General features: G+C 42.4%; 1 protein-coding gene across 2 annotated transcripts in view; it reads left to right on the forward strand.

The window, feature by feature from the left end:
* The window catches only part of Atxn10 (ataxin 10), a 140,328-nt gene extending 126,892 nt beyond the window's left edge, over positions 1 to 13,436 (forward strand). For both annotated transcript variants that reach the window (XM_076911806.1, XM_034517099.3), the window contains 2 exons: positions 12,495 to 12,682; positions 13,145 to 13,436. In XM_076911806.1, the coding sequence (XP_076767921.1) occupies positions 12,495 to 12,682; positions 13,145 to 13,147 (191 nt within the window). In that variant the 3' untranslated portion in view covers positions 13,148 to 13,436. The remainder of the gene's footprint in view (positions 1 to 12,494; positions 12,683 to 13,144) is intronic.
* The last annotated feature ends 12,521 nt before the right edge of the window (positions 13,437 to 25,957 follow it).

A 25,957-nucleotide genomic window follows, 5' to 3' on the forward strand; every position in this document is an offset into this window, starting at 1 on the left:
TTAACTAGTAACTCACTGTCATTTTGTTTTTTAAGGTTGTCATTCTTAACAGGAAGTGTTGCACTCCCTGAACGGTTGTTTTTCTAGAGCCAATGCATTAAAAGAGAAAAATCTGTTTTGTTTGATCCTGTGAAGGGTTGAACATTCTCCTAGATTTAATCAAGCTGGCATTCATTAATTCCTTATGACCAAATTCCGGAACCCAAGGCCTTAGACTTCTGAGTTGGGGAAGAAAGGTAGGCAGAAAACATAAAGGGTGTGGGAGATAGACCAAGATGACCAGTAGAGCTGGAGCGTGGCGGCAGAGGAGAGGGACTGAGAGCATAAATAAAGAATAATGGCTGAACACTTCCCATGTTTGATGAGAAAGACAGGAACATCTAAGAGACTCATTGGCCTTTTCAATATAAAGTCCTTGCAGTTCAAGCATGAGGGCCTGAGCTTGGACCCCCAGTCCCATGTAAAAAGCCAGTTGCCGATAACCCCTTCACTGGGAGACAGAGACTAGAGGATTCCTGAGGCTTGCTAGCTGAATCTGCAAATTCCAGGTTCAATAAGGTGGAGTGCAACAGAAAAAGGTGCCCTGTGTTGACATTGGCTTCTGTGTGTACATACATGTGGACAAACATAGAGCACACCCAAGCACAAAGAACAATTTTCAGTAGATTCATGCATAGATGTATTGATTATAATCACACTTTTAAAAAACAATGGAGACTTTTAGAAGCAGCAGAAGAATGCCCTGTCACCTATAAGAACAATCAACAAAAAAATATTTGAAATTTATTATCAGAAATCTTTAAAGTTATTCTTGAGGTGATATATTCATTGTGGGGAGGGGTGGGGGGAAATTATAGCCCTACCATCCAAAAGTACCTTGTCAGTCTTCAAAGCATGAGAAATTAAAATATTTCCAGAGAAATAGGCTAAAGGAGGGTTTTCCTCGTGCCTGACTTTGTGGACATGTAGTATGAAATTGGAGCTACTAGATGGAGCCTAGAAACCTGATGCTCTGGTTCACTTTCTATATTGCTTGATAAAACTTCAACCAAAAGCAGCATTGGGAGCAAACCTTATTTTGCTTATTTATGGCCCAGTTTTGAAGGAAGCCCAGGCAGAAACTGAAGCAGAAGCTATGGGGGAAAACTTACTAGCTTGCTACCCATTGCTTACCCAACTGCCTAAGGGACTACCTGCCTTAGAATGGCATCTGCCCTCAGTTTTGTGGACCCTCCCACATCATTCAAGAAAATGTCACACAGACTTGCACACAGGTTAGTCTCATGGAGGCATCTTTTCAGTTGAAATTCACTCTTCCCACATGAGCCTGGTTTGTGTAGTTGACTACAACAAATAAATAACCAGCATACTATAAAGAAATTGATTGATAAAGATAAATCTTTCAGTTTCAAAACCAGCATCATGACAGAGGTTTACAGTGCCACGTTTTGTTTTCTATGTAAGTTAAGATACTAATACACCTAAGAGAATTACTAGTGTATTGAGGGCCGTACAATGTGGAAGGATTTTTTTTTTAAGCATTAAGCAAATAATAGTAAAAGTGAGTCAGTTGCACTTATAAAAGAGCAGCTTTTAAAAAGTATATCACTTAGCTTGAACTTTTATAAATCAGTGTTTTTACTATAGAATGTTTAAAAAACATACCCACAAATCTAAAAAGGTATAAAAATATGCTCAAAAATGAAAAGGAATTAAATTTTTTCACCATAAAAAAAGAACTATACACAAAAGAAATAATGACTAAGAAAGTCATAAGCCTTACAGGAAACAGTAAAATGATATAAGTGAATCCTTCCTTATTCATAATTACTTAAGTATGAGTAGATTCGCTCGTCAAAAGAATATTTAACTCAATAGGTAAAATGTGATCCAGTTATTCTGTCAATATGAGGCTGCTTAGATCCAGAGACAAAACCAGTTAAAAGCATGGATCAAAACTGAGTAAGCACATTCATGAAAGCTGTAGTGGCTTCTATCAGACAAAGTGGACTCTAAAGCCAAAGGGACTACAGAGGCAGTGAAGAACAAGATACATTGTAACAAAACGTCAGCACAGTAAGAAAAGACACAAAATAGAAAGGGATTGCACAGGTAAAGCCACTTGCCCCCAAACTTTATTCCCTGAGACTTCTTTGGTATATGGAGAGACCCAACTCCAGCAATTTGTCCTCTGACCTCCACACACACATACTGTGGCATGCATGTGCCCACACACATGCTAAAATAAGTATAAAGGGGTTTTAATTAAAAATATCACAAATGAATATAAATATATACCAAAAGCACATTAAAGTATGTGAATCAAAAAATGACAATTCTAAAAAAGAAAATGAAGTTTTTTCTTAATGGTTGTCTGTTTCGGTATCTGACTCTGAATAGTAGGTAGAACTGTTTGTCAGAAAGTGAGGAAGCACAGAGAATTTAAATGGCTTGGTACACCAACTACATCTACTGTATGTGCAGAATGTAATATATCCTTTATTTTCCCCAGATGCTTCCTGGAAATTTTCCAGGGTAGACCCAATATCATAACATAAATTAACTCTCAGTAGATTTTAAAAGATAATTAACATATATAGCTTTCATAACTGGAAGAAGTCAGGTGACAAAAACCAAAGTTGGTTCTTTAAGCTGGGCAATCTATATCTACATGGACTGTGAAAAAGGAGAAAAAACTCAAATTACTAAAATCAGAAATGAGTTAGGGACAGTACTACATACTACTGATTCTGTAGAAATAAAAATCACAAAGGTGCTATGGCATTGTATACCAACAATTTGGCTAACCTGAGTGAATAAATTTCTAGAGATTGGAAACTATCTAAATTGCTAAGAAACGGGGGCTCTGAGTATACCTGTACCTAATAAGGAAATTGGAAACCCATGGACTTTCCTGGTGAGTTCCACATTCACAGAAATAATACTGGCCATTCTCAAACTTTTCCAGAACACTGAAGAAGGAGTAACAGTTCCTGTTTCATTCCATGAGAGCAGCATTGCCTTATAATGTAATCCAGGGAGAAACTATAATAAGAAAACTACAAACCCATATTTCTTGTGAATATTGAATAGAAATACTAGCAAACTGAATTCAACTGCATATTTTAAAAGGATTTATACACAACAGTCCAGCAGGATTTGGTCCTGGAATTGAAGGATGGCTCAACCTAGATTGGTCATGCTGGCAAACTACATTAACAGAACAAGTGAAAAGAATGGATGTCCAATTCTCTTGATGCAGATAAGGCATTTGACAGAATTTAGCACCTTTCATGTAATAAACATTCAGCAAACTAACATGCATTGTAGCTATCTCAACATAATAAAAGCTGTGTAAAAAGTTCATGGCAGGTATCCTATTCACTGCAGAAGACTGAACCTCTTTCCTTAAGACAAAGAGCAAAACAAGGATGGCTCTCTCCCCACTTCTTATGGGACATAGTTGTTGAGCTTCTCGCCAAAGCTACTAGGCAGAAAAGAATGAAGGGCATCCAAGTTGGAAAGGAAGAAATGAACTCATCTGTTCAGGTGAGTAGGGCACATATAGCACTCTCTTAAGTTTTCTAGACAATACTATTACAACTAATAAGTGATTCTATAAAATACTAACTAAAATGTAGAATCAGTGTATCAAAAACAATTGCATTTCTGTATACTAGTGAACCTTGTAGAAAGGAAGCTGTTGCAATTACTGTAGCATCATAAAATACTGAGAAATTACTTTAATCAAGCAGATGGAAAGCCTATATAACAAAGATGTTCTTGAAAGGAAAGTAATGTGTAAGGAAATGGAAATGCATCCATATTCATGAACTGAAAGTCTTAATATTTCTGTCAGTGATTCCCAAATATTAGTGCATCTTTAGATTTAATACAGCTCAGTGGGAAGACCTGTTCTAAAGTCCATAGGATCTTGAGGAACATCAGAAATACTGTGCTGGAGTCCTCATGCTTCCTAATTCTACAACTAAATCTAAGTTACGAAGATTAGCATAAAGAAAGACATATGAACTAGAATAGTAGAATTCAGGCCCAGAGATAAACCCTTGCATATATGGTCACATAATTTTTGACATGGATGCCACAACTGTCTCATTGGGAATTTTCAGTATATTTAACAAATAGTGCAAATAAAACACTCTTACAGTAATGGGGAAGCTGAACAGCTGGAGCAGGAGGATCACTTGAACCCAGAACCTGGAGTTCATCCTGGATAGCATCATGAGACCCATTGCAAAAAAGCAGTTCAAGAAGAATGTTGGATGGGGCCCTTTGAAGTACTATATACAACACAGCTAAGTCTGGATGCAGCCTCGGTGTCCATCCAGAGGATGAATAGGAAAGCAAAATAAGGTCTTTCGTGTCACAGGATATTATGTGGCCTGAAAAAGAAAGCAGCTGTTATCATATGCTATGAACCTGAGGCTACAAAGAAAGTCAGTCCCCAAAAGATAAGTGTTGTCTTATCATAAGATAAGTCTCTTCCTCTATGTGAGAGGTGCTTAGAATAGTTGAAATCAGAGACGTAGAAAGTAGAAAGGTGTTTGCTGACAGCTTGGCAGGGTCAGGGAGCGAGGAGGAACTTTGCTGCTTAATGGGCTTAGAGTTTCAGTCTTACAGCATCAAAGGTTATGGAGAGGGTGGGCAAGATGCCTCTGTGGGCAAGGTGCTTGCTGCACAACAAGCACAAACACTTGGCCAGCCTACCTAGCTTAAGTGACACACCTTAGATTCAGAGATAGGTCCTGTCTCAAATAAGATTAGAAACCAGTAGGCATCCAGCACTATCCCCTGACCTCCACATGCACACACATGCATCACACACACACAGAGTCATAGAGATAGGTCTAACACAGCCATATTTAATACCGCTGAGCTATGCAGAGATGGAAAGACGGTGAGTTATGTCTGACTGTAGTAAGAACTTGGAAGAACACAGCAGTCATTACCTGTAATTAATTACCCCACAAGCATAAAATAGCTAGTACTAAGAGACATAATATCAAAAACCTTTAGAAATGAAATGTCATCACTATAACTTACCTAACTGTAAAATAGTCTGAGGTGCTTATTGGCTCTTGTTTTCATATCCTAAATTTCTGTTGTAGGCTGCCCTTCGGTGGTTAGAGATGCAGCCATGCACCTCCCTACCTCCCTGATAAGGAGGCAGGCTTGTGGGTTCCTATGCAGAGAGACAGAGTCAGTGCAGCTCTCCAGCCATGGCCTCCTAATCCTGCGTTCAGACACCTTTCTGTCTCATCCATGTACGTCTTCAGGCTCACTCCACTTCTGACTGCTGACTTCCTGGAGGCTTTTGAGAAGGGAAGGGCCAGAAGCAACATATCAGCATGGCCATGTGACCCATGAGCAGCCCCCCCCCCCCCCAGGGGACTACTAGTATCACCAAGGACAGTGGGTGCCAGATGCCCAGGCTCCCAGCCTTCACAGGATGGGATTTTCCTGGCTCGTCGTTGCCTGCTGTGTCTTGTCTTCTCTCAAATCCAACAGAAGCTCTTTGCTGTCTGTGTTCTTTATTTAATCCTCCCTAGCTCAGAACTGTTTTTGACCCTTGGCTATACTTTATTAGTTCTGAAATGTCATTAGTGCTAGACCAACACTAATCTCCTATAATTTAGATGGGATTACTTTTTCTCCTCTGCCTTTGCATTTCATCTTGAACAGTAGTTTATTAGCTAGCTCTGAAAGTATTTTACAGAGACCATTGGTCTGAATGCTAGCTACAGGTTGCTGTTGTCCTTTGAGGTTTTTTGTTTTGTTGGTTTTTGTTTTTTGTTGGTTTTTGTTTTTTATTACCTTTCCTGTTGTATGCAAATACACTGACCATTCTGTTCTCTGCCTTGGCAAGTGGGTGAGAGACACTGAAGAGAATTCCTCTTACAAACCCTTGCCTACACTGGAAGTGGTAGATGAAGCAACCTCTCTGATGTCTCTTCTACTCCAGAGGTCTGTGAATTTTATAAACGTCTCTTCAGCCAGCACAGGACCATGCTGTGTCCCTGCTCTGTCTGAGTTCTTCTTTCAGGCAGTAGAGCTCAGCCATGACAGCTACTGAGGATCTGGGTGTAACTGAAGTCTTGGGCATTGTTTTCTTTAGAAGCCTAATACTCTCCCTATCTGTTCCACAACAGGGATGCAGGTGGTTATGCTTGTGTTGTACATCTGCGTGCATTCCCTAACATCTCACAACCCAAATCTGACACAGACTGAGCATGCTGTCTGTGACTAAACAGTTAAATCACTTAAGCTCTGCATGCCTAAGGCCACAGCTCAGGTACAACAGGAGGCCAGCTGGTGAACACCACACTTCGAGGAGTGAGGGAGCACAGGGAGGAGACCATGCCCGGTGGGCTCCAGGGCACTGTTGGTCTACCCTATTCAGTGCATGTGCTGGACACTTCTCTGAGTGCTGCATGCAGCAGCCCCTCTAGTCTCAGAAGTGACGTCAGAGTGCTGCCCGAAACACAAATGGAACCACTTGTGGCCCCAAGGCACTTTGGTGTGGTCTGGGTTAGAAGTGGTATTGGTTGTTTCTGATGCTGAAACCTGTAGTGTGATAGGGATGCCAGACTGTGCCTGCTTTGTACCACGCTCTGCTTTGAAGTGGGTAGTAGAAAGGATCCCAGAGTATGTAATGTACAAAATTAGTTTCAGTGCTCTCAGATCCTTCACCACCAAAACCCCGTGAAGACAAGGTACCTGCGAGCACAACCCTTGCTGGCCGCAGACGCATTTGGAGTGGGCTGTGCATATGATGACTACTGCCTGGCAGAGAGCATGTCGTCTTCCCATGACTTCATTGCCAGCTGGATGGGCCCACAGTGTGTTTTTTCTCTCATCTTGGATGCTGGATGGTGTGCATCTGGGATTGAAGGAAAAGGCCCGGAATCCAGCCAGGGTCCAGAGGGAGGGCGGTATGTGGCTTGGATCCCTACCCTGCCCACAGATGCTATCAGGAAGTAAGAGCTTTCATAAGGTGGGGAGATGTATGGGCTTTGAAGAGGAGCCCTTGAAACAGTATCTCACCTCATCTTGAAAGGTCACTCTAGGAAAAGTAAGTTGTGTGTTGTAAAGATAGTGAATATGGCCTTCCTTTCTTAAGTACCCGTGTGGGCTGTGCACAGAGGAGCAAGTCTCCTGTGGCAGTTGAGAGCTCTGCAGTATCACACATTTCTGTGAAATTTCTTTCTATTTCCCTTGTGGCTGGAGAGGACAGGAAAAGTGCCTAGCCTCTAAAGAGCAATTGTTCTGAGGTGCCTTTCTCCCTCTGTATAGGCAGAAGGAAGCTACCTGCTATTTGTAGTATTAAGAACACATTTTCCATATTATTCATATTGTGACCTGTAATTCACAAATGTGGTGAATTTTTCTTTCCCACCCTTTTCTATTCATTTTCCCGCTTTGCCACTTTGGGCATTGGCAGTGAGCCATTAAGTAGTAAGTTGGCAGGTATGTTCACATGACTTGAGCTGTGATTTGTTAGATGACGTTAAGACAACCATGAAACAGCACTTGTAGCACTCACTGAAGCTTGGAACACAGATGTTCCCTTGTATTAAAATACAGAATGCAGAAGAACATTCAGTACCAGATAGACTGACAGGTTAGAGCAGTGTTAGGGCCTGGTGTGGATGGTTTGTGGTAGTTGTTGCATACACTGTTTTCACACCATGCAAGGATCTATCTCTTTAAAGATACCTCTGTAATTTCTGAGTGACAGTAGTGTGTAGTGAATGAGTGTTGATAACCAAAGATAATGATAAAAGTTAACAATGATGTAAATCAACTCTATAATGAAAGCAACAGAAGTATCTCTGGATGTCTAGGAACGGTTGGCCCATGCAGAGAACCCTATGGCTGTGTGAAAGGATAGACACCTTTACCCACCGAGCACACTTGGTTCCTGGTCTATACCCTCGTGTTCTGCCTGCTTTGTATAAAGGAAATAAGCACGCTTGTTTTTAGTAACGCAGAGCACTTCCAGAATGGTTCTACTAGAGGACTGCTTGCTGTGCTCCGTCCGCAGCCCCAGTTTGCAGTTTGAAAGGGTGTCAGTTCATTGTGATGAGGTGTTTATCATTCACTCTAGTCCTCAGAAAATCCCTTCACAGCATGCATGGTTCAGAAAGGCCCTTGAAGGAGACTTGTCTGTCTTTGACTCCCTTCTCACAGTGCAGTTTATTGGAGGTCTCCATCCTGCTGTCTGCCCTATAGCAGTAGCTCCTGCAAAGCTGTATGCACGTAAATCCCATTCCTTCACTGACTCACTGTCTAAAATAGCTTTTCGACATACTATGTAGGTAAAGATGAACTATTATGTGATATACATAAACAGATATTATATGAAGTACACTGTATCCTAAAATTCAAGTAAAAAGCTTTGACATTTGAATTGCTGTCAATGAAACGTAAGCTTTCAACAGCTCCTTGTTTATTGGTTCCTTGCATGTCCAAGGCCACAGGTGAGCATAGGAGGCCTAGCACAGTAAATGCCTGTACTTCTTTGGCCTGCTGTCTTTATAACCACTTAACTCCCCGGGCAGCCACAGGTCACCCACATGTGATTGGTCCTGGCCATATGGAGGTTAGAACTGAATTTTTAGATACTGAAGTTGATTCCTTAACATATATGAAAATTATGTGAAATGCATGACTTCACCATTTCTTGCCAGTTATTTGCTAGCCCTCATTCTCAGCAGGCTCCTAAACACAGTTTCGGCCTTGACAGCAGTCATCCTTGGATGAAGTCTGTTGGGTTTGATTCCTAGAAACATTCTGCTTACAGTCAGATGAAGTCTGTCTTATCAGGTAGCATTTTATCTCAGTTACTGTATTTAAAGTTGACTTGTCCATAAGTTGGCTGCCTGGTGCTAAGTTGTTTATGAAGTTTTACCTACAATTTTCTGGCCTGCTAATACTGAGCCACCTAACCTGTTCACAGCCTCAGGCTTAGCATGGATCCACAGAGTACCCAGCTGCACAAGTGTTCTCCCCTTACTGGTGCAGCAGCAGCAGCAGCATTTGCACTAACTGCCACTGTGGTCTCTGTGGCCTAGGTCACAATACCAGAGTGTTTTGCAGAAGAGCTCCGGTGCTGATTGCGGCCCTTTCATAGCTGTTTTGCGACAAACTGGCTCATGCCTTCTATTTGTAGTAGCTATGGAAACAAGAGAAGCACTCTCTCCGGAGCTAAGCACACAATAAAAGACTTCAAGTGTTGGTAGGATTAGAGACTTTAGAAGATGTTGAATTTTCTTCCCCACTCTTTCTTGTTCCCTGTTCCTTTACAGAGGGAACAAGAGGGCAATGTGAATATTAACTGGAACTTGTTTTAATCTCCCTTGTGACACTTAAGACTGTCTAGGTCTGCACTGACTACTCAGGCTGCAGCCTTTCACCACACACTAACAAGGAGTCCATGCATATTCATGACCCAGGGCTACGGATCAGACGACTTTTAAGATTGTGTTTTACGGTGTTTCTCTTCTGTTCCAGTCTTCTGAAAGAGTACTTTCTTTTTGTCATGTATGAGTACTGAGTTCTGGTCACAGAGGAGTAAGAAGTTTGGGTGCTGTTGCACAGTAGGGTAACTAGTTAACAGTAGTGCACCTTAAGTTTCAAGAAGTTGAATGTTTTCATCATAAAGAAATAGTAATGTTGGTGCTAACAGCATTGCTTGGTGAGTAAAGGTACTTACAAGCATAGCAACCTGAGTTTGATATCAGAACCAACATACAAGTGAAAGAGAGAACTCCACAGAGCCCTGACCCATGGAGTACTCAACCAGCACAGGTGTTCTTAGCTCCTCCCCTTCCTGGAGCAGCAACAGCAGCAGCAACAGCAGCAGCAGTAGCTAACTGCTACTGTGCTCATTGGCTTAGGTCACCACACCAGAGTGCTCTGCAGAAATGCTTTCCTACATACATGCAGCGTGGCCCACGTGCTTCTCACACCCATGTATCATGCATGTGTACCCATGTGCACACACAATAAAAAAAAGGGGGGCGGGGGAGAGCCAGCAGGGTGGCTCATTGGGGGTAAAGGCACTTGCTTGAGCCCAAGCTCCAGAACCAGTGTAAGGGTGTATGAATAGAACCAACTCCACAGAGTCGTACTTTGACCTCTCCAATACAGTAAAGTGACAGGTGCTGGTGTTGGTAATTTGTCACTTACTTCTGACTTCTCAGGTGCTGAGGTGTTGGGTTCCAGTATGTTCTTGTGATAATAATTCTCTCCAGCCCCTTCGCTGCCTGCACTTCCACATCTTGGCACTTTTACTACCAATTTTAGAAACAACATAATGCCTTCTCTCATAGACTCTCAAGGCCCTTTGATTGCAGGAGCTCTTAGAAGAGTCTTAGCAACCTCAAATTTGTTCAGGTTAACTTATAGCCAGAAAGTTCCAGAAAGGAGAAAATGCCTTGCCCCTGTCATTTAAAGCAGGCAGTTCTGCCTGTGAGCCAGCCCCATCTCCAGCCTTATACATTGTCTTGCTTCTTTAGTCCTTCTCATAATTGCTGCTTCCTCTTCTCTATAAAAAGTTAAAGGTGAGTTGGTATAATGATAGTGTCAACTTAGGTCTAGAAAGAGTCGCAGCAAATAATTTGTTCATAAGTTTCTTCTTGTGTTGGGAGTGTCTGGCACCACAAATGTTAGTTTTATTTTCTATAATAGCACAGAGTGGAGGAGACTCACTGGCCGTGGAAAGGGGAGAAATGCAAATACGGGTTTGATTTCAGTTTTCAGTTTTCAGAAAAGAAGCAGAGCCTTATAAAAGAGCTGGGCCTTGTCATGACGGGTGGCAGACAAATTGCCAGGTGAAGACAGTGTCCAGCGAGGTGGAGGGAAGCAGACTCCACATCCGCCAGCAAGCACTGCAGCTTGCTCATTGCCTTCGGAAACACTTAGCCTTTGATAACCTCAAGTGGTTTCAGTGATAAACTTTCAAAGACCAACAGATCATTCATTCATTCATTCAAAAATGCTAAGTAGGACTCCTCTCTGTGCCAGGCTCTGTGCAGGCCGCACAGTCCCACAAACATGAGCTTAGCCCTGTGCTGAAGATCTGAGAGAGGCCAGCCAGAGAAAGGGTCATGGTTAGGTAGAGGCTGGTCTGAGGTGGTATAGAAGGGCTTGACAGGGTTATAAGCCAGGCTTGGGTGATAGAGACAGGACTGCACAACCTTTGGAAAGCCTGCAAATATCCCTGATCATATAGTACTCTGCTTTTATGCTTGAGTCTTTGTAGTGAATGGGTTCAAGTTTTACTTCCTGTAAGGTTGTTACTGAAGTAGAAACAGTTTAATTCATTTTTTTAAAGTACTGTAAGAAGTTTATTAATTCTGACAGCTTCTCTTGAATTTCACTTCTGTCTCAGAACCAGTCCTCTTGCCAGAGAAGCCTAGGGCAGAACCAGAAGCTTGGTCTGGTGCCTTTTAGAGCCACATGCACCCTACTCTGCCTCTGGAACTGCCTGAGTGGGTGATCTAATGACTGTCAGGAAAAGGATCCTTCCTTTTGTGTGTGTTGGGAATCAATGCCATGACCCAGTGAATGCTGTGTTATGCAAGCGCACTGGACCACTGTGCTCTGTCCCAAGTCCTCCAGATTTAATTATTCTGACTCTATTGATCATGAGCAGATAGGCCTATTTCTCTGAAAATATATCCTTCTGGACCAGAGTGAAGACACCTTCCCCCCCCCCACAAAAAAAAAAGCCTGTCCTCAGTAGTGTCTGTTTTGCAGGGTGCTGTATAGTAGCAGTTTTCCATTCTCATGAGTATTGCACAGCTCCTAGTATCTAAGTCATCATGAATAATGCAGCAATGTGACCCCAAGCTTCTATCAGAGGTGGGGAGACCAAGGAAGGCATTTCATTTGTGGGCCTGGGTATGGGAGCCAGTGAGGGTCGTGTGCTTTCAGGGCATGAGTGTTTCACACTGGACCTAGCAAATCCGTCACAGCTGAGGCTCTGTCTCTGAAATACTGAATGAGAGGAATTCCATGGTGACTCCTAGGAAACCATTCTTAACTGATAACTGCACTTTAAACAGAACAAGTTTCCTGTCTGATTTTTTTTTTTCCCAGCGCCTCTGACTTGTCTGCAGAGTTCCTCTTGTCCTCCCTAGTGACTTGACATAATGCCCAGGAGTGCTTATGTACTGCTCTGTTCATAAACCTCAGAGTGGCTGCTATGTGTGTGTGCATGACTCTCAGGAAGCCGTTCTCTGGGACTAGTCATCCAGAAACACATGGCTCACATGCTGGACCACACGCACATGTACACTTTCACAGCTTCTTAAATGGTTTTCTCATTGAGTGTATATTTATTTTCTTTCTACCTCTCTAGAGATCTCATCAGTATTCCTGTACACCTCCACTCTTTACCTCTTAACAGTCATGTGAGTTATAAAAACAGGGAAGTTTTTTGTTAAATTCCTTCACTCTGCCTCCAGTTATGATGCAGTGGGTGGTGTATGCCGTGCGAAATCTCACTGAAGACAATAGCCAAAACCAAGATTTTATTGCCAAGATGGAGGAGCAGGGGTTGGCGGACGCATCCCTACTGAAGAAAATGGGCTTTGAAGTTGAAAAGAGTGGGGATAAACTGATTCTGAAGTCTAATAATGACATTCCTCCACCTGTAAGTACCCTCTGTAAGTTATCTTCAGTCCCTCCCAGAAAGCTGTTCTGTGTCTCTGTGACCTTGGAAGTGAGAGGTCTTTGTAGGTAACATGAAAGACAAGAGAAGCTGCCTTCTGACATGGTTACTAACTGCAGTGAATAGCACTGCAGATAACTTTTTGGTCAGACTTTATGATGGAATTTGTTTAAAACTACAACTCATGCAGAGCATGACATACAAAAGATGCTGAAATGTATTCATGGCAGAAACAAGTTTCTGACCAGAACTAGGCTTTCCTTTAAGGAGCAGAGGTCACTGCAAAGGTTTTTGTGCTGATGCATATATCCTTTAAGCGTCTTCCCAGTTCCCCATGACCATGATACATGCAGAGCTCTGCATTTTTTTCTTGTCTGATGGTTCTTGTAAATAGATGTGCCATATCTGTGATGCTGTTTCTTTTTTTTTTTTTTTTTTCCTTAGTGAGTGGCCTCTCCATCTGGGCACGTTCAGATTCCATCTCATGGACCTCTCATCTCTGCAGTGTATGAAGTCACAAGTCTAGGACATGTAGGGCACAGATGTGGGAGCTTCCCAGTCCTTTAGAGTTAATGTGTGTAGGCTACAAGTGGACGTTTTCTTTACTCTCTGCAGTAAGTGTTACTGTCTGCTTCACCTCGTCCTTCTGGGTAGAACTCGCTTTCCAGTCATACACATTGTGCTTACTGTTGTAGTGAGTAATAAACGTTTCTGTGGGCACAGCCCTCACTCGGCAGACTGGGACCCTTGATTGGATTCTGTGCGCCCTTTCAGATGGCAAGTGTGCTTCATCCCTTTGATTCTCTACTTCTCATTGGATTCTGAACTCTGGCGGCCACTTGAAGTAAGTTTCTCACTGTGATTAATTCTACCAATCTCTTTTCTCCCCTTCTGCCTTTCCAAAACATTGACATGACTCATTTCCAGTTAATTAATTTGAGAACCCTCCCTCTTCATTCCATGCACTGTGTTGTCACCAAGCCCTGTCCTTTGGAACTTAGGCCGTGAGAATGGGTGAAAGCCCATGTAGCCACTTAACTGTTTGCATCCCAGGTGAACTTAGAGTTAAGAATCCCATATAAAGCAACGCTGACATCTTGCCCATATTCATGCTGTCTGACACAGAAAGGAATGTTTTATTTTTTGTTTGATGTGCAGTGCCTCTAATGTGCTCTGCTTCATGTGAAAGGGATGTCAATATCATCTTCTGCTTAAAAATGTGGCTGTCACACAAAGGCCACTCAGTTTGAGCGTTTTTGCCATAAGTACAAAGGTAATTTGGAGGACCAAGGACGTTTTGGGATCTAGCTAGCTTTAGTTCTATTTTTGTAGCAGGTAAAATTGGATTATAGAGGCCACTAGACGTCATGTTGTGGAGGGCTTACCATTATTTTCCTAAACAAGCATGTTCAAAACTAAACTATCCAGAGACATCACATAGTTTATGTGTATACTCCTGAAATAAAACCAGTAAAGAATCAACCAAACGCTTTACAAAAATACTATTCCAAAATCAAGTCCTTGTAAGTTTCTTGTGTTATCAGAACATCTTGAGCTGTTGATGAAATAACGGTTTCCCCATACATAGCTCACTGTCTGATGCGAGCTATGTAACTTATGAAACATCAGATTCAAAGCCTATGGCAGTTAAGATGCATTTGAGATGTTCAGCCATTGCAAAATGTAAAATTCACAAAGAAACCATTTCCTTCTGGGGCACCAAGAGTTAAAATCCTTTCGCCATAGAGGTCTGGCCAAAGGGAAAACAGCGGGGGTCCCTTTCTCCTTTTAACAAGTTTACAATGGACATTCTTTTTTCCTCTCAATGGGTGTGTACACACCAGTGGAGTCACACAAACACGTTGGTATGCACCATACAATAACAAACACAAATAAATAAAAGGAGCCTTGTGAGAATGCAGAGTGGGGTATGGCTGTGTGCTCTAAATAGGAAGTGTGGGTCTTGCAGAGTGCAAACATGCTGATGACTGCATTGTGGCTCCTTTTGATGCCCTAGAGATGAAGGACTGAGCACAACAGCTTCCCTGTGCTCTACCAGAGGGCTCGGGGCTTCCCAGAACCTTGTTTTACACGCTGCAGAGGATTAATTTGCCACTTCAATCAGCCCTTTGTGGGGGTGGGAAGCAGGGCAGCCCCACAAAATTTGTAAAGCTAAAGAGTAGTCACAGTGGGTTTTGTGACCATATTTTTTTCAAGAGTAAATTGACAAAGCATTTGCCTACTTCATTTTCACAGATAGACAAGAACGGACTCTTGGCTTGGTAGTGAGGCCAGGTATTTGCAGAGTGCTCTTCTATTGTAGGAAAGACTTTAGAACTTTGTTTTCACAGTCTTAGAACTGTCCTGTTAGAAGTTGTCCATGTCTCTCATGGTTGCCTGGCGATTTTCTTAAAAGCAAATGTCACCATGCATAACTTGCTCAGGATCTCAGATCCAAGCACGGCGCTTTGGCAGCCACTAGAAGACTCTTTCGGGAGGAGACACAGAAAGGCCAGTCGGGTATAAAGAGGATTGCCTGTTAGCACACTGCAGCTCAGACTTCTGCTGTATGTCTTAAGTCTGTTCTCCTTTGAAGTGACTCATACCACCACCTGGAATTTAGATTATATATAAATATATTATTTTTTATTGTTTACTATCTTTTAATTTTTATCCTAGAACAGAAAAACTTGAAGATGCCAGCCAGTCATGTTTACAGGAGGAAAATTTGTTTAAAAATTTAGAAAATTTAGAAAGGTTTTACACATAGCAGGCTTTTATGTGTAGAGCACCGAGTCAGACAAGTGTCTAAAAGCCGAGAGGCTGAGGAACAGTCTTCGTTAGCATCCCATATAGTCCTCTGAGGGAGCCAAAGGGCCTCTCGGTGCTGTCCAAGGTTCTGATCACTCCAGCCCTGTCAGCCTCTATCCTTGCTTTCAAAGTTCTGGGGTCATTTTCCTCTGGCACAGCGCTTGCTCTCCTCTCCCCTACATACTTATTTGTAGCTCAGCGACTACATCCTATTTGACTACACAAATTTGATTTATTGCCTACAGTATATATGAATTTTTAAGCCAAGCCTTTTCTGTATGTGTGGTGATTAGTACTGTTAACCCCTTCATCATTCTGTCACCCTCTTCTCATAGCCAGAGACACTCCATGAGCCCGACTAAGCTTTTGATAATTCTTTCTTTGAGACAGGGCCTCGCCATGTATTCTGGGTGGCCCTTGTGTTCTTTGTTTATGTGTGTGTATGTGCGTGTGTGTGTGTGTGTGTGTGTGTGTCTTCTTTGTTTACTCGTGTGCGTGTATGTGTGTGTTGCTTACTTTCCATCAGTAAAGCAGGAGCTTGAGTCCCTTGTTAGAACATGGATGCAGCATGTGAGCTGAGAGCTAGGGTCCTGCTCTGTCATCAGCAGACACTGAAACAGATTGCATGAGCTGCCTGTGATTCTCAACACTGGAAACCTGGCTTGTAGTGCTGCCCACTGCACTGGAGCCTTTGAGGACAGAGACAGGTGATTGTAGAAAGTGCTTGCTAATAGGACTCAGAGCTTGAGTCAGAGCACTTGCTAAAATGGCCCAAGGTCACACAGCAGTAGATGTTAACAACTAATCGGATAATTAACTGGACAAGAATGAGTAAGAAAATCATGGAGCTGTTTTTCCTGGATGCGTGGAAATTAACTGTGACAGAACAGGCTGCCACGTTGCCCAAGACACAACACAAAGGAAACCATGAAGATTGTAGATTTCACAATCACAAAACTTAAGTCCAATCCACAACTGCACTTGTTGCTACCTAGCAATGTACCCTTGAGTAAAGCACTTAGTTACCTGAGCCTGCATGTCTCCTCAGAAGGGCAGAGACAGGAGTGAACAGGACAGTCACGATCCCTTCCTTCATAAAGCACCATTCCCAGGAGGTTGACGGGAATTCTGAGAGGTAACCACATCTTGAAACAGGAGCATCACTAATTGCCGGAAGAAAGTAAAGTAGACGGCAATAGGGTATGCTTGCTGAGTTTAGTCATATATGCACAGAGGGCTGAAAAGAACTGAAGTAGAGTCCTGTGGGATGATGGAAAACAAGTCCTGAAACCTAGGACTGGATGGCTGCCTTTGAGAAAGCACTAGGAGTGGTGCTGGGACCCAGATCCAAAAGGAGAATGGAGTAAGATTGGCCATGGGGTGAACAGGGTTAGATGTGCCTGGACTCCAAGGCCCCAGGAGGAATTCAGCTTTACTTGATAAGCATTTAAATGCCTTCCCTTGCTGCTTTGAGGGAATACATGAGAGACAAGGAATGGAGAAAGTGGTGCCGAGCAGCAATCTAGACTGGTGGTGCTGACCTAGACCAGCATGGCATCAGTGCAAATAAGAGTTGAGTCGGTATACATTGGTAGTAGAGCCCACTGGATCTGCTTGTGGGCTCATTGTGAGCATAGATGGGGTAACCAAGAGGAACCCACAGGCTTCTGTTGAACAGCTAGTTGTGTAGCTTCGCAGTCACTCAAATGGAAACCCTCAGTGTAAAGAATAATTTTTACTAGTGTTCTTTGGGGCACACCATTCAGTCTTCCCTTTTGGTCAGACATTTTTGTGATATCAAACTACACATAGAAGACTTGAATTCAAAAGGCTGGATGGGACTGGAAATATATGTTAGGCGTCACTGGTTTCACATACAGGTGACAGTGTAAACACAGTCCTAAAATGTGTGGACAACTTAGGGACAGACTTGACACAGCCCACATCTCAGATCAGCCTACACTGAACACCATGTGTAAGAGCATTGCTGTTACAGGTTTCTCATCAAGAGAATTTTAATGACCTCACTGTCTTCGTACATAACATTCTGTGCATTTACCTTACCTGTATATGAGGTCAGGGATAGTATATGATTAAAGATTTCCTCAGGAAAGTATGTTAGGAACAAAAGAGGAGAAAGCAAAATATGGACAGAGCAAGCCCTAAGGTTGGTTCCCATTGGCTACTGGCTCCCTGAAGAAAATAAAGCCTCCTTCAGGTATCTAGTGGCCACTTCTTGCAGATTCTTGCCCATCATGTACAAGAATTGGAGTCTCATATGGCCAGCATGCATGGTAAGCTTGACCTACCTGAGTCAGTAGAGAAGCGGAGTGCTACATGTTGCCCTAGTGTATCGACGGGCTTACTTCCTCACTGAGCAGGCCTGAGGAGACTCACTCCACCCTCCCTCACTGAGTTGTGTGTAGTTACACCTCAGGATCTCTCCATTACATCATGGGAAATCTTTACAGTTGGAAGGGAGAGCACATGACACTGTATTTTATCTCAACATGGATAAACAAAGCTTTCAAAACTAACACATTGACCCCAACAGGGTCAACGTGTTTACAGCTTTGGCAGGCTTTGGGGGGAAAGCATAGTTTTTACCTTTTTTGGAGACATTATTTTGAGCAATTCAAGATAAGCATGTTTATGAGTAAGAGGGCATTTGGCAGGTGGTGCAGACTGAGTTGTGTCCATGCCTCCCATCAAATACATACACCCATCTTAACCTTCAGTACTTTGGAAGGTAACCTCGCTTAGAGATCTGTAAAGAGATAACTAAGGTAATATAAGGGAGCCCTTGATATTTTGGTGGACTCTAGTGTCGTTAAAACTCCTACAAAAAGGAAATTTGGGCATAGCTTCAAAGAAAATACTGCACTGAGACTAAAGGAGAAGACAGGCATTTATAAGCCTCTGCCTTGGGAGAGACCATCCCTGCTGTGTCAGTGGAAAATGTGCACACATGTACATGCACACACATACACACCTGCACATTTTACTCATCTATTTAAAACTGTAGAGACTGAGCATGGAGCCCCTCCCATGCCAGGCAGATGCTGAGTCATTGGGCCACATCCACAGCACACTCTTGTTAACTATTAGAAGAGAGAACATCCTTCAAAGATGTGCTTCCTTGACTACAATGAAGCAGAGGTTTGGAAGGTGTGCCAGCCCAGAGTTTCTGGCTCTTGGTAGATAAACACCAAGCCACAGAGTTAGAAAATGTCTGAACCTGGGACAGTATAAATCAAAGGGGAGAGTGCATTGGAAAACTGCTGAAGATCTGTAACAAAGACGTCAAGGCTAAAGCATCCTGACAAGAGCATAGACACGTCTTGAGCTTGTGATCTGGCTCCCAGTAGTCCTGCCTTCTAGAAATCGTGCCTTCTGTGATTCTGACACCTGGAGTTCTACCACTCGTTTGCTTCTGTCTAACAGTATAACAAAAGCAACAAGTGGCATTTGTGTGGTTAGGCTTACAAAGACTGGGACTTTTTTTTTTTTTTTTTTTTTTTTTTTTTTGATTTTTTTTTTTTTTTTTGATTTTTCGAGACAGGGTTTCTCTGTGTAGCCCTGGCTGTCCTGGAACTCACTCTGTAGACCAGGCTGGCCTCGAACTCAGAAATCCGCCTGCCTCTGCCTCCCAAGTGCTGGGATTAAAGGTGTGTGCCACCACCACCCGGCCACTGGGACTTCATTTAATGAGGGCCCTGCATTCTGGATAAATATGGAGCTGGGCCCTTCCATTCCAGCTTTCAATGAGTCTATAACAGACCCAGAGCTAGAAAACCAGCGGAACTCTCTGCTGCATGCTCATGTACAGAAACGACCACCATGTGTGCTTCAAGTATATTTTAAGGTGATTTGTTCTACAGTGATAGAAATTACAAAACAGAAAACACTGTTCTCAGGATCAGGTATGAGAAATAATGGCTAACTTAACAAGAGAAAGGTGAAAAATGAGAAAATAGAATCTTGTCTTTGAAGAACTGAAAGTAAACAACCACCAACCTCGCTCTCTGTATGCTCCTCACAAAAAGAATCAGTACTGAAAAGAGAATAAAGTTATCTTGCAAAAATGAAAATGAACAAATAATACAGAAGTTTTCACTGCTAGGCTTTGGAAGGCCTTTCTTACGAAATGGTAGATCAGCAGGCAAAAGAAATGCATGAGGTCGGAGTGTGAAGAGTGTAGTTACTGAGGCTGACCGTGCTTGGAAAGTAAAACAGCTGTCCACATCCAGAACCGTAGCAGACACTCTGAAAGTATACACAGAGCTGTTTACCGTATTGAATCTCTCACTGTGTCCTTAGCTCAGCAAACTCAGAGGCCTGTAGTCATACAGAATACATTCTCCAGTCATAGTGTGACCAAGCTACCTATCAAAACCAAGGAGCCTAGAAAGTCTTGCTACGGGTAGAAATTAAATGGAGAAATGGCGTAGAGTGGATGCTTATTGAAACTGCTGTATTCTCAAGTTTGTGGGCTATACCAAAGGTTAACGGGCAGATGAGCCTCTTCAACGCACATACAAGCATCCATATTGGGTAGAGAGGATGAGAAAGCAAACTTGGAAGTTGAAGGAAGGAAGCTGAGAACAGAACATAATTAAACAGGAAACAAACAGGTCAAATATGATGAGGCCAGAAAGTGCTTCTTTGGGCAATGTGTTAAACCCATAAAACTGTTAGTAACAGAAGCACGCAGGAAAGCACTGTGTGTATCATATAGAAAGCAGATGTCTATAAAAATATAGAGTGTTGTATTTTATGGTCATGTGACTTTTTAGATGGGATAGACCATGCTTTTTTCTTAGCAAACAAAAGCAAGGTACATCTGTGTTAGCACACAAACAACGAAAGATGTTTCTCGCTTATAATCCCAGTACCCAAGCTGCTGAGGCAAGAGGATTGCTGTGAAGTTGAAGCCATCATAGGCTGCACTGAGACCTTATAAAACTGGTAAAATGGCAAAATGAATAGAATCAGTTTCTTATAGGCTGGCAAGATAGCTCAGTGTGTGGCACTCTGCACCAAGACTGATGAGCTGAGTTCAGGCCCTGTAACCCATGTGGTGGACAGAAAATACTAACTCCTCTAAGTATACATACTATGTATATAACGCACACAACATAAATAAAATGTAGAATTGGCTTATTACGTAAACATTTCATCTTCTAAACTTTCTACAGAGGAAACATCAGGTGTAGACGGGAACAGGTTCTGCTAACATTTCTGGGAAACCTGCTGGTCACATACAAACCGTCCCAGAAATGATGGAATATCTCAAAACTCACATTTTAGGAGACCATGATAGACAAGAGAACGTGACATGTAAAAGAAGAAAGGAAAAGGCCTTTCTCACACATTAACAGACATCTAAAGACTGAGCACAATACCAAGAATGTATTTCCAGGAACACAAGGCTGTCGCATAGCATTGCACTAAGATCAGTTGGAGCTGGCGCAATGGCTCAGCTAGACTGACAACTAAGTTCAATTCCCAGTACTGACATGGTGAAAGAAGAAAGCCAACTATCAAAGTTGACACATGGTCCACATGGTACACACACACACACACACACACACACATACATAAAGTCAATCTTAAAACACCCTGTTAACAAATTTAAATCTTGATCAGTTTGTATAAAAAATTAAAACAATTTTAATAAATTAGGAGTAGAGGGAACAGAATAACTTTTCCTTTTAAAAATCCAGCAAAGTAGTCACAGCCCACTATTTTTCTCTACTCCTGTACTGGAAAGAGGAAACAGGCAATGAAGTCGTTAGAGTGAGAACAGGGAGGGGGCGTGATGATGGGGAAAGAGCTAAAGTAAGGACTTTGTCGTCTGTCGCAGCAAGAAGTAATTAAGAGAGTGAAAACCTAAAGCAAGCTGGGATATGAGATTAATATGCCAAGAACAGGTCAGTTTCTAAATACTAACAACACAGAAGACCCATCTCAAATGCAGAAGTGTAAGGAAATGCAAAGAAAAACTAGCAAAGACATATTGCAAGGACAAGGAAGAAGCCCTGCCCACTCAAATACCAAACCTAAGGACAGGTATAGTTTAGTGGCAGAACTTTGTATAGTACCCAACCATCCTGGGTCCTATCCCCAACATTGCAAAAACAAAAGAAAACTCAAGGCTATTAAAAGCGAAAATTTGTTACTATTACATTGGAACTGGGATAAGTAAACTATAGAAAAGTCCCTTAATTGTGGACAATTGGTATTTTTTAATGTGTATTGCAGAACATGGGAGAAGTATCTTGTTAACTGGTCGTGTGAGCATTAGGACTTTGATCTTTGCTGGGTGAACTGTAGACCTATGAAGGGTAAATGTTAGACTGGAAATGGTCCCATGGCTTTACATAGCCTAAGATTCATATACACCCTGCCTCTCTCTCTTACTAAGGTCTCATCAAAGCCCAGCCTAGCCTTGAACTCATGTTGATCTCTCTGCCTCAGCCTCCTAACTGCTAGAATCACACCTGTGAACCACCAAGCTTAGCTCTAGATTTCTTATTTGCTCTAGATTTCTTAATTGTTTGTTGGTTTGTTGGCCGGGTTTCACTATGTAGCTCTGCCTGTCCTGGAACTATGTAGACCAGGTTGGCCTCAAACTCACAGAGATCTTCCTGCCTCTGTTGGCCTTAAAGATGTACACTACCACACCTGGGTAGCTCTTGATTTCTGGACAATAAAAACCAAATGGAGTTTATTCCACATAGTCAACCTGCAGAGTTAAGATGGAACTTTCCAGGTTTGGGAATACCAGGAAACCCAAGAATACACTTAGTCATCTAATTCCAAAGGCCGATAAGCAAGAGGAGAAATAGTGTAGGTCTCAGGGAAGCCTCTGGGCAGAGAAGCTCCAGCCCTGTGTCCTTGACATGCTCTGCAGAGACCTTCAGTGTCTGCTTCCTCTACAAGATTCTGTGCTGTGATTACAGTTCTGATATCATACACACTGAATGGATGGTGTACAACACTGTTCTACATTGTATGAGATTCAGGGGCCTTCTGCCTCAACAAAGGAGGTGACCCAGGATAGCACAATGAAAGCAAAGAGTAAGTTGCTACAGCCTGCTCCTTCTGCAACTAAAAATAACAACGTGCACATCATTGGGTTGTATACCGGGCCATTTTCCCAGTACCCCCAAAGCTGCTAATTATGAGTGGGACTCAAACAGAACATGTTCAGAAGGTCTGGTGGTGGTTCAAATACGCCCATGGGAGGTTATAACCATGTGGCAGAAATGGAGGGTACCGCCGTGTGGCAGATACCAAGGTTATGACCATCTGGCAGATATGGGGGTTATGACCATGTGGCAGATATGGGGATTATACAGGGGCTCAGCAATATGAATCTCTCCCAAAGGTCATCTTGGCTAAAGCCACCACTGAGTGTCCAGTCTGCCAGAAACAGAAGCTAACATGTCTCTAGTCCCAGGTTGGTACTGCTGAGCTATATCCATCATGAAAAACCCACACATTTCTTCACTGAAATAGACATTCTCGGTATAGATTTTCCTTCTCTACATGCAATGTGAAAAGATATTTGCAGAAGTTGTCTATAACCACAGAACCAATTACTGAAAAGAATGTGACTAATGTTTTCCTTGTTTCACTATGAAGATAATGTATATTTTACATGTATATACATATATATTTATATAGTATGTATAATATATACATATATATTTATATAGTATATATAATATATACATACATATTTATATAATATATAATATATACATACATATTTATATAGTATATAATATATACTATATATTATATAGTATATAATATATACTATATATTATATAGTATATATGGTATATATTATATATACTATATAAATATAGTATATAGTATATATAATATACTATATAAATATATATGTATATATACATATATAGTATATATACTATATATACATGGTATATATAGTATATATAATATATATAATAGTGAATATCCTCATTTTTTTTCATTCTCACTATGCAGTATAAGATGTATCTGCTTTATGATATTATATTTAATTAGGCACTACAAATTTCACATCCTAGTACTTTGTTAGAAGATATCAAATTGCTAAACATCACTCAAGGACTTTACTTCCAGTGAGGGGTCTGTTTCCAAATGTTCACAGCACATTGTATCATGCTAGGCAAAATTATGACCATGTTATTGTCTTGATAGGAGAGTAGTTGAGCTTAGGAAGATATGTATGGGTCCAGGCTGACAGGGTGAGCTTGTCATGGTTAACTTCTTGTGAATTTGACAGGCTACAGGGATTGCAGATGTAATTAAACATTATTTCTGTTTGTGTTTAACCTCTCAGGTAGGACTGTTACAGACAGCCCTGTGTCTATGGATGTCACATCCCTAGATCTTTCGGTTGGCAGAAGGGAAGTGTCTCCAGCTGAGTACAGTGGTGCATGTCTTTAATCTCAGCACTCAGAAGGCAGAAGCAGATGGATCTTTATGAGCTCAAGGCCAGCCTGGTCTATATTGCAAGTTTAAACAGGCTGAGTCTACATAGTGATACCCTGTCTTTAAAAAAGAAAAAACAAAAAAGTCTATTGAATGTAGCCTGATTTTTTTCCTTTCAAAATTCCCTAAATGTCTTTGTTTTCATGCTGTGTACATTGTATTAGATAATCTAAGTGATCTAGAGATTATCTAAAGTGATGGGAGGGATGTGTGAAGAGTCTGCAGTACTACTCCATTTTTAATTGGGGACTTGAGCATCTGCAAGGTATTAGTGACCTGTGTATATTCTAGCTATGCATTCGGGAGCTAAGGGGAGGGACAAATGCAGAGACCCACTGGGCCTGAGATAAAACTCCCCTTCTCCTTGCTACATCGGCAGTATCCGGACAAGCCAGACCTCATTTTTCTTGGGACCCAACTTTACCACTCACCTTTGCTTCTGGATCTGTAAGTAGACTCCAGTCCCAGGAGGCTCCTGAAAGTGACATAAAGTATGAGACCCATGAGGAAGTATACCTCCCAGCTTACAGTTCAGAGGTACATTCCATTGTGGTAAAAAATCAGGGCCATAGGCCCTTGAAACAGCTGGTCACACTGCACCAACAGTTAGAAAACAGGGAGATCCATTCACTTTATTTTATATAGCTCAGGGGTCCCACCCACATAAGAAGGGTCTCTCCACATCAACATAAATAAGATAGCCCCCTATAAGCATGCCCACTCCCATCTCCCAAATGATTCTAGATCTATCAAGTTGACAGCACTCACCATCACATAGAGAACCTGGTGAGGAGGTAGTAAGAGAGCAGCCTTCTCCAAGCCAAGCATAGGTCTCCAAGGAAACCAATCCTGCCCGCACCTTGATTTCGGACTTCAGCCTCCAGAACGGTGCAGGCAGTGTGTGTTGTGTAAGCCACCAGCCTTTAGTATTTCGGTATGTCAGCCCTAGCTGACAAGAGTGCTTAGTATTTACTGAAGGTTGCATCAGTGAACCACTCTGCCCCTTGCTCTAGGTGAGCTCACTGTGTCACACAAGGAGCATACATGAGGAAAGCAGTTGCTGGGTTCCAGAGTGACCGCAGAAGGAAGGGGGCTACTCAGGAGAGACTTCCTGGAGGAGACTTTGTACCTCATGACAGTATGGACGGGAAGGGTGTTCCAGGCAGGGAGCCAGGATGCATGGGCTTAGGCCAGGAGCCACAGCTGCAGGAACTGCTTAATGGTTTGCTAGTGCCAACGGCCATCTCAGGAGCCTTGGAGCAGAGATCAACAGGCACTTTCTACCAACCATGGAGTGTGAGCCATATGCAGGGGCACAGAGAAGACATTTGAGGAAGATCTCCGGCTACAGGGATCCCACAAGAAAGAGGTACATGCCAGATGTAAGAATTAATGGCAGTGGTTTGCATGAGGTGCATGACTCTTACCAATGCTCCACAAATGACAGTTCTGCTGTGGCTTTTGCCAAATGGTCTGAGGGAGTAGAACCCAGAAAGCTTGGCCTTGGCTGAAGGCAGAGCCAGCTCTAGTCCCACTCCTTCCGTGAACATAATCCTTCTAAGTCCTTCATCTCCGTTTTTATTCAATTTATTGCTTCTCAGGGACCTGTTTGCATCTCTGCCTCCTCCACAATGACCTGTTTCAACAAACCATCAAAGGCTTGTGGCCAGGTGGTAGTTAGCGCCTTCTGGCTGTCATCGATTCTTTCATGAGGATTGTGGGCTCAGAAGCAGAAACAGACCTGGCATCTTTGTGAGCCTCAAGTCATCTCCCTCTCGAAATGGTCAGGACAGTCCAACATGCCTTCTCCACCGCTGTGCTTTGGCATTCCCAGGTTCTCCCAGGAATTCTCATGGCTGTTTATCCCTCTTGCAAATACCAACTGCCAAACCATGGGCCAGCACTGGAAAACAGATAGATACTGAGTAATTCTCC

Source organism: Arvicanthis niloticus, chromosome 13 (genome assembly GCF_011762505.2).
Source record: "Arvicanthis niloticus isolate mArvNil1 chromosome 13, mArvNil1.pat.X, whole genome shotgun sequence".
In the NCBI taxonomy this organism is placed as follows: Eukaryota; Metazoa; Chordata; class Mammalia; order Rodentia; family Muridae; genus Arvicanthis; species Arvicanthis niloticus.